We start from the raw sequence: 16,020 nt of genomic DNA, 5'->3' as shown, positions 1-16,020 counted from the left end.
TGTGAGATTTTCATCCCCATCCACCCCCTGATACATGTGACCGGCCGTGCCCAATCACAGGCGGTCACATGTACTGTGCTGTTACAGGGCTCGTACACGTGCCTAAGGCGCATGCAGAGCGCCGATCGGGGATGCGGCTTGTCACCCTGACACAGCCCAGCCCCGATCGTAGTAAAGAGCCAATGAAATTGTCTCTTTACCAAGTGAACGGCTGTGTCCAATCACAGCCGGTCACAGAATATAAACAAACCACGGTAACGAGATGTTACCGGGTTCTCCGCCTCACACACTGATCGTGTGTGAGGATCAAATTGCGATAACATCCCGTTACCACCTAGTGTACACCAATCACACACTGATTACCCCCCCAATAAAGTGGACCTGTCACCACCCACAAAGTACTTGTCACCACCCATCAAAGTGCCTGTCATCACCCATCACAGCCCATCTGAGTACCCGAGTACCTGTCCCAGCCCATCTGAGTACCCAAGTACCTGTCCTAGCCCATTTTGAGTACCCGAGTACCTGTCCCAGCCCATCTGAGTACCTGTCAGCCCATCTGAGTACACAAGTACCTGTCACAGTCCATCTGAGTACCTGAGCACCTGTCAGCCCATCTGAGTACCCGAGTACCTGTCCCAGCGCATCTGAATAACCGCCTACCTGAGTACCTGTCCCAGCCCATCTGAGTACCTGTCCCAGCCCATCTGAGTACCCGAGTACCTGTCACAGCCCATCTGAGTACCCGAGTACCTGAGTACCTGTCACAGCCCATCTGAGTACCCAAGTACCTGAATACCCATCACAGCCCATCTGAGTACCTGAGTACCTGTCACAGTCCATCTGAGTACCCGAGTACCTGTCCCAGCCCATCTGAGTACCTGTCCCAGCCCATCTGAGTACCCAAGTACCTGTCACAGCCCATCTGAGTACCTGTCCCAGCCCATCTGAGTACCCGAGTACCTGTCACAACCCATCTGAGTACCCGAGTACCTGAGTACCTGTCACAGCCCATCTGAATACCTGAGTACTTGAGTATCTGTCACAGCCCATCTGAGTACCCGAGTACCTGTCACAGCCCATCTGAGTACCTGTCACAGTTCATCTGAGTACCTGTCACAGTTCAACTGAGTACCCGAATGCCTGTCACCAGCCCGTCGGCGTACCTGAGTACCTGTCACCAGCCCGTGGGAGTACCCGAGTACCTGTCACCGGCCCGTCGGAGTACCCGAGTACCTGTCACCAGCCCGTCGGAGTACCCGAGTACCTGTCACTAGCCCATCGGAGTACCCGAGTACCTGTCACCAGCCCATCAGAGTACCCGAGTACCTGTCACCAGCCCGTCGGAGTACCCGAGTACCTGTCACCAGCCCGTCGGAGTACCCGAGTACCTGTCACCAGCCCGTTGGAGTAACAGAGTACCTGTCACCAGCCCGTCGGAGTAACAGAGTACCTGTCACCAGCCCGGAGTAACAGAGTACCTGTCACCAGCCCGTCGGAGTAACAGAGTACCTGTCACCAGCCCGTCGGAGTAACAGAGTACCTGTCACCAGCTCGTCGGAGTACCCGAGTACCTGTCTCCAGCCCGTCGGAGTACCCGAGTACCTGTCATCAGCCCGTCGGAGTACCCGAGTACCTGTCACCAGCCCGTTGGAGTAACGGAGTACCTGTCACCAACCCGTCGGAGTAACAGAGTACCTGTCACCAGCTCGTCAGAGTACCCGAGTACCCATTTGCAGCCCATGCCTCATAGAATACACATTGGGGTGTTTGCTTTCCAAAATGGGGTCATTTTGTGGGCAATTCCATTGTCCTGGTGCTCCAGGACCTTCAAAAGTGTGATAGGTAGGAATGAAATGAGATGTGTCATTTATGCTCCTAGAACGCCTGAAGGTACCACTTCAATGTTGGACCTCTGTATAAGGCCAGGCTGTATAAAAGTCTCACATATGTGGTATCGCAATACTCAGGAGGAGTAGCAGAATGTGTTTTGGGGTGTAATTGTTGCTATATACATGCTATGTGTTAGAAATATCTTATAAATGGACAACTTTGTGTAAAAAAATAAAAACTAATTTAATTTTCTTTCCATGTTTTCCGAAGACTTGTGTAAAAAAATTAACCGTTCAAAAGACTCATAATGCTTCATAGAATATACTTTGGGGTGTTTGTTTTCCAAAATGGGGTCATTTCATGGGTAATTCACAAATGTAATAGGTCGTTAGGAAATTAGAGGTGTCATTTATGCTCCTAGAACACCTGATGGCGCTCCCTGCATGTTGGGCCTCTGTATGTGGACATGCTGTGTAAAAGTCACATACATGTGGTATCGCCATACTCAGGATTAGTAGCAGAATGTATTTTGGGGTGTAATTTTTGCTATGTACATGCTTTGCTTTGAGTTAGAAATACCTTATAAACTGACCACTTTGTGTAAAAAAAAAATGTTTTCATTTTCTTTCCATGTTTTCCGAAGACTTGTGGAAAAAAATGAACTGTTCAAAAGACTCATTGTGCCTCATAGAATATACATTGGGGTGTCTGCTTTCCAAAATGGGGTAATTTTGTGGGTAATTCTACTGTCCTGGTGCTCCAGGGCCTTCACAAATGTAATAGGTCGTTAGGAAATTAGAGGTGTTGTTTATGCTCCTAGAACCGCTTACGGTGTTCCCTGCATGTTGGATCTCTCTGTGTGGCCAGCCTGTGTAAAAGTCCCACACATGTAGTATTGCCAAACTCGGGAAGAGTTGCAGAATGTATTTTGGGGTGTAATTGGAAGTATGCATATGCTGTGTATGAGAAATAACTTGTTATTATGACAATTTTGTAAAAACAAAAAAAACAAAAACATTCTTCTTTTTCCCAAGAATTGCGGGAAAAAATTACAACTTCAAAAAACTCACCATGCCTCTTACTAAATACCTTGGACTATCTACTTTTCCCAAAAATTTTGGGGGGGTTTTTGTACTTTATTGACATTTCAGAACTTCAAGAAATGAGATAGGCCTTCAGTACATCAGGTGTGATCAGATGTGATCAATTTTCAATGATTTTCACCATAGCTTGTAGACTTTATAACTTTCAAAGAGACTAAATAATATCCTCTAATTTGGTTTATTTTTCCAAAGAGATGTAGCCGTATACATTTTGGCCCAAATTTATGAACAAAAATTACTTATTTGCAAAATTTTATCATAGAAACAAAAAAATGTTTTTTTTTCAAAATTTTCGCTCTTTTTTCACTTATGTCGCAAAAAATAAAAAACCCAGTGGTGATTAAATACCACCAAAAGAAAGCTCTATTTGTATGAAAAAAATGATAACAATTTTGTTTGGGTACAGTGTTGCATGACTGAGTTATTGGCATTCAAAATGTGAGAGCGCTGAAAGCTAAAAATTGGTCTGGTAAGGAAGGTGTATAAATGCCCTGTATTGAAGTGGTTAATAAAGGTCAGTTTATTACTAAAATTGCAGTGTATACATGGGCATATCTGTGTAGTGGTTACTGCGCTTCTTTCAAACTGATCCGCAGGTGCAGTGCACCTTCAGGTTACCTGCACTGAGGCATAGACTTCTGTTATTACCTGCGGGTTTGGTGAGCTTTCAGAAAGTGCACCACACCTGCAGGATATAATAGAAGTCTATGGTAAAGTGTAGCTAATCCGCAGGAAAGACACAGGTGCACTGCACTGCATTAGTGTGAAAGGCCCCTTTCTGTCCAATTAAATCAAACCCTCCATTCACCTCTATGAAACGGCAGATGTAAACAGATTTCCCTATCCCATTGATCCTTTTTAGCTATCTGTAAGGAGGTAATTCTTCCCAGTGACCACCAGTGTTCCTTTGTGTTGAAAAGGTTGAGAAAGGCTGCTCTAGAGTCTCTGCTTTCAGAATATATATAACATTTGGGGGGGTTTATGTCATCTTCAAGCCTAAAATAGTTTTTTAAACATGTAAACAATAAAAAAAAAAAATATTTGCAAAAAATGCTCTGGCAGTGATAGGGTTAAGTCTCCTTATTTCTGGTCATGTGACTACGATTTTACATTTTCCCTGGACTCAGGTCAGCCTGTCAGTTTTTTTTTCCCCACTGTAAGAATTTAAAAATAAATGCTAGTTTGTCTTGCAGTTCATTTTTAACATGAGATATGGATGGACAGATAGCCATTAATGTATCTAATATTCAGTTATATTTTGTATATACAGGGACATGAAATCACCTGCCAGCATTATTTTTAAATCCTAACTGAAATGTTAGTTTAAATTGCCTGAATTTTTTTAATATTAATTTCTAACATTGATTTACCCTTGGCACCATGAAAGTCCTGCTTCCATACTAAACAAAAATTCTATATATTTAGGACGTGGTGCCCTTTGACCTTCCCTCTTCCCAGCATTGGTTATGGTTTATATTAATGACATCAATTTATATTATTTCTATCATTACATTAATATCCCCATTGCACTGCACAGGTCTCATGGCTTGGGCACTTTACTCCTATGCCCATATATGGTATTGTCTTGGACACATGCCAAGATTCTGGCAGTTGGTATAGGAGTGGCAGTTGGCAGTTGCTATAGCAACGGCAGTAGATATAAGAGAGGCCAGTTGTTGTCAGAGTCAGTTGTTGCTGGGAGTGTGAGGAGGTAGGTCATGCTTTGCTCTGCACAAATTGTAGAATATGTGTGTGTTTGTATAAAGGGGGGCAGGGTGCCGGTACATGAAAACCAAAGCTGGGCATAATTCTATGGTATGTTCTCCTTACAAAACAGCCATAGTCTATGTAGAAAAGCCTCCATACAATATTATTTATTGCAATATGGCAATTTTTCTTTCAATTACATTACACTAATTACATTAATTATATTAATGAATAACATCATTGCATTATCACAGTAATTCATAACATTTCACAAATGATATGATTATATTAGATCAATTACTGCATTATATTACATTAGTTAATTGGAGAAAAGGGGGCGGAGCAGCCAAGTCTGTGATTTGAACTATTTTTAGATTCCACCTGATCTTTTAGTTTAAATCACCTGCAAGCCGGTACATGATATCCAAAGCTGGGAATAGTCCTAGAGTATGTTTTCTTTAGAAAGCAGCCATAGCCAATGTAGAAAAGCCTGCACTAAGGAAGTGAAAGGGTTATTCCGCCGTGGGGGAAGGGCAGTAAAAGACTTTTCCCTCAGCCCTGCAGTGACATCACTGGTTCTATCTAGCATATTATTGGGAATTATATTACATTACATTATATATATATATATATATATATATATATATATATATATATATATATATATATATATATATTATAACTATATTATATAAAAGAAGAAAAAAAGAGTGAGAGTTTGGGTTTGCTACCTTTATCTCTCATTTCTTTACCTTAAGGCCCCTTCCACACTGGGGCGGTGCGGGCGTCGGCGGTAAAACGGTGGTATTTTTACTTACGCTTTACCGCCGTTATAGCGGTTTTAACTCCCGCTAGCGGCCGAAAAAGGGTTAAAATTGCCCGCAAAGCACGCTGCAGTGGCGCTTTGCCAGCGGTATAGCTGCGCTGCCCCATTGAATTCGATGGGTAGGAGCGGTGAATACACCGCTCCAAAGATGCTGCTATCAGGACTTTTTTTACCGTCCTGCTAGCGCACCGCTCCAGTGTGAAAGCCCTCCGGCTTTCATACTGGAGTGAAAGGAGACGCTTTTTTCAGCCGCTATACAGGCGCTATTTTTAGCGCTGTAGCGCCTGAAAAAACGTGTCAGTGTGAAAGGGGCCTTAATACATCGATCCCACAATCATTGGTGTTTACTGGCACTCTATACCCCCCCACACCTCCCAACTTTTAAACAAATGATCCCATCATCATAGGTGGTCAGCGGCTCTTTAAAGGAAAAGGGATTAAAAATCAGTTAAAATCAAGACGTTACTACCTTTGCCTGTGGCTCTTGTTCAGTAGTTGTTTAATGTTTAACATTAGTTGTAGTTATGGTCAATGACTTTGTGTGATGTCTGGTTACAAGAATTTATTACTAAATATTGTCTTTTTCTATCTTTACAGATTTAGTGGCCGACAACTTTTTGAGATTTGAGAAATTTGAGGTTTAGCAGGCGTTTGGTAAACGTTTGGGAAACGTATTCATTGTCTTAAAGAGCATCCGATTTTATTTGGAGTTTTCAGAGACAAATTTCAAGATGAGCTATTCAGTAAGTATCTATATATTTTTTCACTATTCTTATATGACTTCACACTCACAACTGCACATACACAAAGGAGAACAAAGGCTCTTGACATTATTGACCTAATATGGTCAGACTTTTTCGCTACATTTTCACTTCCTGTGAAGAACGCATTTCCTGTCCCTGGGTGACTATACTCACTCCTCCACTGTATCTATGTAAGAACTCATTGCTGCCACCCAGGCAGGACTACAAACATGTCTGCCTTTGTTTATTCCAATTACATGGGAGATGGGAAAATTAGCAGTTTACAGAAAAAAAATTAATTTGATAATGCTGTCTATTCACAGCATTTTTTGACAGGTCAGCGGGTACTTTCTGTACTTGCTGAAAATCATGAAAAATGAAAACTAAAGCAGCCATCACATCTAAGGACTATCTAACTTCAACATATTAAATGTTTGTTCTTGACTTTAATTGTCCTTTAAAATTCTATGTGAAGACGTTTATAATTTTTGTATAGAGTGGTGAGAATTTAGACACTGTGTTGAGTTGTTATTGTTATCTGTATTGCCGCTTAGGAGTGGTAATTTAAAAAATTCTGAGCAATTGGGGAGGTAAAGTCTTAAAATGGGGACACCCAATCCTGTGACAATTAAGATAGAAATTACATTCATTTTAGAGAGATTTTCTCAAATTTCCCGTTGCATCTCTAGGACAAGAAGTGATGAGAAATCTCCTGATCACAGGAAAAAAAGAAAAACTCCATAGGGGTTTTAACTCTTCCCTATACTATCTAAAATTATAACAAAAGGTTGTGGCTCAGCATACACTTTAAGAAAACTGTATACAGCGAGGAACGATGCCAAACATAGTCAGACATAGAATATGAGTTTACATTCACCTCATGTAATGCAGATCAAATATGAACATTTTTTTCAGAAACTTCACAATCATATAATAAACCATACAAAACAAAATCCAAATGAATGCCAATGTTACGCAACTTTTAAATATGAATTTAGGCTGATCTTCTTCTTTTCATTCATAGGGAAAAATGAACACCATCAACTATAGGAGAGTTGATGAGGCGAGCAAATGGGATAAAGTAAGGAGTGTAAAGGAGAAGTGGTTGGAAGAAGAACGCAAGAGAGAGGAGGCTAAAGAGAAACAGAGAAAAGCAGAGGCGAGGGCTAAAGAGCAGAAGAGAAAGGAAAAGGAGGAACAGAGAAGGAAGGAACAATTCAGAGAGGAGGAGGAGAGAAAATGGGAAATCAAAAAAATAGAAGAAAAGAAGCTGCTGGAAGCAGTTCGCAAGAGGGATGAAGCCAATTGGAGAAAAGCAGAGGAGGAGAGAGAAAAACAAAAGAGAGAGGAAAAAGAGGAACAGCAAAGGGAGGAAAAATGCAGAGAGGAGGAGAAGAGAAAATGGGAAAACAAAAAAAGAGAAGAGAAGAAGCTGCTGGAAGCAGTTCGCAAGGGGGAGGAAGCCAATTGGATAAAAGCAGAAGAGAAGATCGATGAACAGAAGAGAAAGGATAAGGAGGAACAGGGAAAGGAGGAAAAACTCATTAATGAGGAGGCGAAAAAATGGAAAAACAGAATAGGAGCAGAAAAGAAGCAGCTTGAAGGGGATCGCATGTACGAAGAAGCTACTTGGAGAAAAGCAGAAGAGATAAGAAAAGAACAGAAGAGAAAGGAAGAAGAGGAACAAAGAAGGATGGCAAAAATCAGAGATGAGGAGCAGCGCAAATGGGAACAGAAAAAAAGAGAAGAAAGGAAGCATCTGGATGATGATCGCAAGAGGGAGGAAGCTCAATGGAAAAAAGCAGAGGAGAGGAGAAAAGAACAGACGAGAAAGGATAAAGAGGAACTGAGAAGGAAGGAAAAATTCAGAGATGAGGAGCAGCGCAAATGGGACAAGAAAAAAAGAGATGAGAAGAAGCAGCTGGAAGAAGATTTTGAGAGGGAGGAAGCCAATTTGAGGAAGACAAGAGAAAAACAGAAGAGAAAGGAAGAGGAGAAACAGAGAAGGGAGGAAAAATTAAAAGCTGAGGAGGCGGAAATATGGGAAAACAGAAAAAGAGAAGAGAAGATGCAAAGACTAGAGCAGGAGAGGCTGCAAGAAAATTACAAGAGGGAAGAAGCTGAATGGAAAAAAGCAGAGGACAATAGAGAAAAACAGAAGACAAGGGAAGAAGAAGATCAGAGAAGGCTGGACAGAATCATAAATGGGGAGGCAAGAAAATGGGAAAACACAAAAGAAGAAGAGGTGAAGCTGCTGGAAGAATATCGCAAGAAAGAGGAGTCTAAATGCAGAAAAGCAGAGGAGAAGAGAGAAGGAAGGAAGAAAGAGAAAGAAAGGGAACAGATAACAATGGACAGACTCAGAGATAAGCAGACGCAAAGATGGGAAAACAGAAAAACAGAAGAGGAGAACAGGCTGGAAGAAGATCGCAAGAGAGAGGAGGCTAAATGGAGAAAAGCAGAGGAAAAGAGAGAAGAACAGAAGAGAAGGGAAGAAGAGGAAAAGAAAATCTTGGACGAACTCAGAGATAAGCAGACACAAATATGGGAAGACAGAAAAGCAAAAGAGAAGAAGCAGCTGGAAGAAGACCGCAAGAGAGAGGAGGCTAAATGGAGAAAAGATGAGGAGAAGCGAGAAGAACGAAAGAGACAGGAAAAAGAGGAACAGAGAAGGATGGACAAATTCAGAGCTGAGCAGGTGAGAAAATGGGAAAACAGAAAAGCAGCACAGGAGAAGCAGCTGGAAGAAGATCGCAAGAGAGAGGAGGATAAATGTAAAAGAGCAGAGGAGAGGAGAGAAAAACTGAAAAGATGGGAAAGAGAGGTACAGAAAAGGGAGGACAAATTGAAAGAGGAAGAGGCAAAAAGAAGGGATAAAAAATTAAGAGAACAGTGGATGCAGCAGAAAGAAGATCGCATGAGAGAAGAGGCTAGAAGAAGGGGGCTGATGAAAAAAAGAGATGATTAATGTGAAGAGAATGAGGGGGTTGATAGTTGAAGGAGAGGGAGAGTGGGGGGAAAGTAAGAGGGAAAAAGATAGAAAGAGAGGGAGAAAGGAAGGTCTCTCTCCTTCTTACCTGGGGCATGGGGGAGGAGAGGAGTGAGAGAGGGGGACATGCTCATAGGCGTGAGAGACCCCCTTTCCACCCTCTCTTTCTATCTCCCCCCTTACCTAAGAGAGAGGGGGCTAAATGGAGAAAAGAAGAGGAGAAGCGAGAAGAACAAAGGAGAAGGGAAGAAGAGCCGAGAAGAAGGGGGCTGAAGAAAAAAGAGATGAAAAAAGAGATGAGTAATGTGAAGAGAATGAGGGGGGTAATAGTTGGAGGAGAGGGAAAGAGTGGGGGGAAAGTAAGGGGGAAAAAGATAGAAAGAGAGGGAGAAAGGAAGGTCTCTCTCCTTCATACCTGGGGAATGGGGGAGGAGGCTAAATGGAGAAAAGAAGAGGAGAAGCGAGAAGAACGAAGAGAAGGGAAAAAATGGAACAGAGAAGGATGAAGATCGCATGAGAGAAGAGGCTATATGGAGCAGAGCAGGGCTCTGGGCGGCACAGTGGTGTAGTGGTTAGCACTGTCATCTAGCAGTAAGAAGGGTCGCTGGTTCAAATCCCAACCACGACACTACCTGCCTGGAGTTTGCATGTTCTCCCTGTGCCTGCGTGGGTTTCCTCCGGGTACTCCGGTTTCCTCCCACAAACCAAAGACATGCAGGTAGGTTAATTGGCTTTAATTTAATTGGCTTAATTGGTGTCTTTATTCAACTTTAATAACTATGAAACTACGAGAGAAGAATAGAATACAATAAAAAATATTGTACAATCCAATATACCGAATTCTTTTTTGATGCAAGGGAGAGTTCCCAGCATTACAACCAATCTGAAGATGCAACATGTGTACTTAAAACAGTTTCTACATATTTAGGTTACAGATAACATTACAGAGTCCATTGAAAATATAGGTGTTAAGATGGGAAAAGAAACAGAGGGGGCAAAGTTAGAAAAGAGAAAAGCAGAGGTGGGGGGGTTCGTTAGCCGAGGTGAGAGGTGGCGCCAGAATTTGCCTCCTGTGCCATGAAATTATAGCTGGTTATTGGCCATTTATGGCCCTCGGAGGTTAATTCCCTCATCTGAGTAAATAAAGAGGTTCCAGATAGCCCAGGTAGACAAGTATTTCTCGTGTTTATGTTATGCAGTAAGTACCAAGTCTTCTAGCTTACTGCATTCCTCCACCTTACGGATCCAATCTGCCACTGTCGGCGGGCTCTGCTGTTTCCACTGAAGCAGTATACATGCCTTCGCTGCATTCAAAAGATGGCGAATCAGTGATTTCTTGTATTTTTTGATCTGTATTTTTGACAGGTGTAAGAGGAAGAAGGCTGCGTTATCTGGTATTAAATAATCCGTAAATCTTTGGGTAAAGTTCCTAACTGTTCTCCAAAAATTCTAGAGTTCAGAGCAGGACCAAAAGATGTGAAGCATTGTGCCCTCCTCCTGCTCGCACTGCCAACAGCGGTCCGAAGTGTTGGGGAAGCATTTGTGCAACCTGGAAGGCGTGAGGTACCACCTCGTCCAGATTTTATAGTTAGTCTCCTGTGTTTTTGTGCAAATTGACGTTTTGACCGCACAGCTTACGATTTTCTGTTTTGGGTTTCCAAAAATTTGCAACCAAGCTCGCCCTCCCATCCAGCCAGACCGAGTAGATAAGGTTGTGTGGGTGGCGAGTTAATCAGCGAGTACATTTTGGACAGGATTCTTGCCAGTGGCTCAGTACCTGTGCAATACTCTTCAAAAGTGGTTAGTGGACGGGCAAAGTCCTGCGTGTCTGAGATCGAGTGAAGGAAGTGGTGTAACTGCACCACTTTCCAGAAGGGTAGTCGGTAGGTGCCTACCCCCTCAGTCAGTTCTGGTAAGGTGAGCCAACGTCCCGCTATTACAAACTTAGCGACATGGTCCAACCCTGCGCACCGCAACCCACCAAACTCAGAGGACTGAAGGCCTGGTGTAAGATCAGAATGTCCCAGAATTGGGTAGAGCGGAGAGTTGTGCGAAGTGAGGGACGACTGCACAGCCGTCTGTCTACTGTGACGTAGTGTGGTACCCATGAGTGGATGTGTTTTCAGTCTTGAGGGGAGAGAGGCGAAGCACCATAACGCTCCCTTTAATGGGATGTTTGTCTGAGCTTGCTCAATCTGCACCCATAGTTTAGTCCCTCTATTTCGTCTCCAGTCTAGCAAGCGTCCTATGTGTGTGGCCTGAAAGTATTGTTTAATGTCTGGTACTCCCAAGCCTCCCTGCTGTTTGGCAATGACATCTGTACCCTATTTAAGTGTGTTTTTTTGTTGGCCCAGATAAAGCGTGAAAAAAGGGCATGGACCTGCTTAAAGATAGAGTGTGGTATATGAATGGGAAGGGCTTGGAGGAGATAGAGGATTTTGGGTAAGATACACATTTTCAGGAGGTTACATCTGCCGAACCACGAGTGCAGCCCTCTATTCCAGTTTTCTAATAGGGTGTGGGCCTTGGTCAAGATACGGGGGAAGTTGAGCTCATATCTACTGGAATATGGTTCCTAAGTATTTTAGTGCTACAGCTGTTCACCTGAAACGAAAGTGGGCTTGCATTGAACGCATTACTGAAGGGGCGATGGCTATTCCCATGGCTGCTGATTTTGAAAAATTTATATTTAGATTTGATAGCGCACCATAGGCATCAAATTCTTTAAGAAGATTTGGGAGGGAGATCCTAGGATTGGTCAAAGAAAACAGCAGGTCGTCGGCATAAGCCGAGATTTTACAATGAATGCCACCTAGGGAGAGGCCCTGAATATCAGGGTTCAGGCGTATTTTGCATAGAAAAGGCTCTAGTGAGAGCGCAAATAGGAGGGGGGACAACGGGCACCCCTGCCTTGTTCCATTCATGATAGGGAAAGGAGCTGAGAGGAGGCCATTGCTTTCACCTGCGCCGTGGGGTTAGAATAGATACTGTTGATCCAATTGAGCATCCTGTCTCCCAGGTCTATATGACGGAGCACTGCAAGCATGAACTTCCAGTTCACCCTGTCAAACACTTTCTCAGCGTCGGTGCTCAGAAATACGCAGGGAGAGCCCTCAGTGCTGGCAACATGGAGGAGGTTTAAAACTTTAATGGTATTGTCTCAAGCCTCCCTGGTGGGTATGAAACCCACCTGTCTAGATGGATTAAAGACTGGAGATGATTTGCCAGCCTGGAAGACAGGATCTTGGTGTACAATTTTAAGTCTGTGTTGAACAGAGATATGGGTCTATAGCTTCCGCACAGGGTGGGATCCTTATCCTCTTTGGGGGATCAAGGAAATGTGGGCTTTTAACATGTCTCTGGGAAGGATTGCTTCTGTCCCAATTGAATTAAAGAACGCTACCATTCGTGGGCCTATAATGGGAAGGAAGATTTTGTAGTAATGAATGGTATATCCATCTGGGCCCAGGGCTTTCCCTAATTTCATGGAACTGATGGTCGTCTGCAGCTCTTCTAAGTTTATGGGTGTAAGCAGAATACAATTTTGGGACTTTAAATGAAGCGAGCATCAAAGACGTGCCCGCCTCCATCCCTATCAAAATATTAAAAATGGGGGGAGGGGGGAGAAGGGAAGAAAGTGGGACTTTAGATGAAGCACACAGCAAGTAAACAAGTTGGTCAAGCGACTAGAAAGTTATATTTATTCATATTTCATAATCCATAATCCACCATAAAACATTTTGGGCATCAAGCCTCTAAAAAAACATTTTGGGCATCAAACCTCTATAAGGTGGATCTTGGATAAGCATACAATGTATAGAAAATGTATCCCAATCCGACAGACCTTAACATTTGAAAAAAGCAGCAATGATAATTAATGCATATAGTACACTTTCATAATTTCATAATAAATTATATTGAATACAAATAAAATCAAATGATGTCTTATTGTTCCATGATTAAAGTAGAAATAAAAAATGATAAAATCTTGACGCGTTTCGCGGCACGACAACCGCTCATCAGGAGCAAAATCATGGAGTAAATCTAAAATAAAATAAAAAAATGAATTAAAAAAAATGAACAAAAAATAATAAAAAATAAAATAACAGAGATTGAGTAAGAAATATAAGAGGAAAAAAAGTATAATTTTATAGTTAATGAGGGCTATGCATCCAACTCACGTCTGCACCCACACACCAGCAGAATAGCATCGGAGATCGCCACAACATCGCAGAGCACAACTCCCGGTCACCACAAAGGCCAGCATGGGCGATACCCACCACAGGCACCTCCAAAGTGAAAATTTGCATGTGTGAAGTGAAGTGTGAATGAAAATCCCAAAGGGGAGCCTAAGCGAGAAAAATGTAAAATAAAAATATATTAATAATGTGTGTCAAAGTGGTGAGAAAAAAAAAATTAACATTTAAGTGTACCTATAGCCAAAAAATGGGCCATGAAAAAGTGAACATGATCCGTCACGTAGAGCAGGTGCACCGACTTTGTCCTGCCCCCAGCACCACGCTGACCGAGACAATACCGACGAGAGGAATACTTTCACCTGGGCGGCTCAGCCGTCCGGCGATTAGCGCCAGTCCATCTCCCCAGTGTGTCCAAGCCAAGCGATTATGAAATATGAATAAATATAACTTTCTAGTCGCTTGACCAACTTGTTTACTTGCTGTGTGCTTCATCTAAAGTCCCACTTTCTTCCCTTCTCCCCCCTCCCCCCATTTTTAAGGTTATGGGTGTCTCTAGCTCATCTCTAACATCTGTAGGGAGGGTTGGCATTTGGGAGCCTGCTACATAGTCGTCAACATCTGATTGAGCGGGTTGACCTCGCGGTAAATTATATAACAGCATAAAAGTCGCCAAATACATTTGAAATCTGTTGTGGGAGGGTAGCCTTCTGGCCATTCGGGCTGGTAATATGAGGGATATAGGCAACTTGTTTTAGTTCCCTGACAGCTCTAGCCAACGTTTTCCCACATTTGTCCACAGACTCATACACGAGTTGGCGGCAATGTTGTATGGCCGCTTTGGCCTTGAAATGCAGTAGGTCTGTGGTGTGTTTACGGATTGTCCCAAGCTCTAACTCTAGGGCCTGGGAGGGTGCATGCTTGTGTCATGCCTCTGTAGTCGATAAAGAAGCCAAGAGTTTTGAAAGCTGTGCTGATCGTTCTCTTTTTATTCTTGCTCCATGGCTGATTAAGAGTCCCCTCAGGACTGCCTTGTGGGCTTCCCATAGGGAGCCTGGGTTACAGTCTGGTGCATCATTCTCCTGGAAGAATAATGTAGTAATGCCTCGTACACACGATCAAACAATTCGGTGGAAAAGTCCGGCGGACAATCCGCCCGTGTGTAGGCTCCGGCCGACTTTTTTTTACCCAAAAGTCCGCGCTCGCATTTTGGCGGTCAGTACGGCCCTGTGTGCACCAGGCCGCCGTACTTTTGAAATGAACTGACTTTTCCCGCCCGGAGAAAAGTCCGCTCATTTTGAGCGTGGCTCCAGGTAGCCGGGGCCAGTTAAGGAAGCGTCGCTGGACCCGTCACCTGGTATGGACTTAAAGGGGAATCCCTACGCAGAAAGATCGGTGTGGGGGTCCCCCCTAGGTCCATATCAGACCCTTATCTGAGCACGCTACCCGGCCAGCCAGGAAAGGGGGTGGGGACAAGCGAGCGCCCCCCTCCTGAGCCGTGCCGTGCCCTCAACATGGGGGGTGCCCTGGGGAAGGTGGGGCCGCGCGCCCCCCCACCCCACCCCAAAGCACCTTGTCCCCATGTTGATGAGGACAAGGGCCTCTTCCCGACAACCCTGGCCGTTGGATGTCGGGGTCTGCGGGCGGGGGGCTTATCGGAATCGGGAAGCCCCCTTTAATAAGGGGCCACCAGATCCCGGCCCCCTATGTGAATGAGTATGGGGTACAATGTACCCCTACCCATTCACCTGTGGAAAAAAAATAAAAAAAACACAACACACAAGTTGAGTATTAGTTACTTCCTTCAAGATTTCAGGTACTTGGAGGAGACTCTCATTCAGCCGCCAGAACCGTGAGTTGGCCTTCTGTCTCCCAGTAAGGGTATAGGTCAAGGATACAGGAGCATGGTCTGACCATGTAATATGGCCTATGGAGGAGTTAGTTACTGAGTGTAGTTGATTGTGGGGTATCAAGAAGTAATCAATTATGGAGTAGAGTTTGTGAGTATGCGAATAGTATGTGTAATCCCGTTCACCCGAGTGTTGCAGGCGCTATGCTTTCGCTGGGACGGGGGTATTGACGAGAGGCCCGTGGAAGTATCTGATGTGGGGATCAGGGGCATGTTAAAATCTCCACCCAGAATCAACTGGCTCGACGTAAAATCACTCAGCTTGTTAAGAATGTGTGTGATAAAAGTGCCCTGGTGTTCATTGGGCGCAAATTCCATTGCTAGGGTCATTTGGACGTCCCCGACAATCCCCTTAAGGAACATGTATCAGCCTTCCGGGTCTCCTAGTACTGCCTGACACCTCCACGGGAGTTTACTAGAGATTAGAATGGATACCCCTTTAGTTTTGGCCATTGAGTTGGTAGAGTGGTATGCGATGGGGAAGAATCTGTTTTTGAGAAGTGGGTATTTATCATGTTGAAAGTGAGTTTCCTGAATAAAGGCTACGTCTGTCTGGGACTTCCAAAGGTCATTCATAAGCATGCGCCTTTTTTCTGGGATGTTCAGGCCCTTGGCATTAAGCGAAACTATTTTCATAGAATCCATCACCTCGGCTGTGCAAGGGAGGGGGGAGAGATCAAGAAGGAAGAGGGGAGCACGGGAATGAGGTTAGAT

General features: G+C 43.8%; 1 protein-coding gene and 1 long non-coding RNA gene across 2 annotated transcripts; one reads left to right on the top strand and one right to left on the bottom strand.

Moving 5' to 3' along the window:
* Positions 1–6,070: 6,070 nt before the first annotated feature.
* LOC143962828 (uncharacterized) lies at positions 6,071–9,211 on the top strand. The gene is made up of 2 exons (XM_077472302.1): positions 6,071–6,212; positions 7,237–9,211. Exons 1-2 carry the CDS (start codon positions 6,201–6,203, stop codon positions 9,178–9,180), a joined length of 1,956 nt encoding a protein of 651 aa, XP_077328428.1. The 5' UTR covers positions 6,071–6,200; the 3' UTR covers positions 9,181–9,211.
* Positions 9,212–12,879: 3,668 nt separating this feature from the next.
* On the bottom strand, positions 12,880–13,696 carry LOC143962835 (uncharacterized). The gene is made up of 2 exons (XR_013270808.1): positions 13,383–13,696; positions 12,880–13,245 (listed from the first exon to the last, which is right to left on the bottom strand). It is a non-coding gene; the product is annotated as an uncharacterized LOC143962835 (long non-coding RNA).
* Positions 13,697–16,020: the final 2,324 nt, after the last annotated feature.

Source organism: Lithobates pipiens, unplaced genomic scaffold, assembly GCF_037356315.1.
Source record: "Lithobates pipiens isolate NorthernLeopardFrog02 unplaced genomic scaffold, aLitPip1_a1.2 Scaffold_8, whole genome shotgun sequence".
Taxonomy (NCBI): domain Eukaryota; kingdom Metazoa; phylum Chordata; class Amphibia; order Anura; family Ranidae; genus Lithobates; species Lithobates pipiens.
The sequence above is the reverse complement of the archived record's forward strand: the minus strand, read 5'-3'. Positions and strand labels throughout refer to the sequence as shown.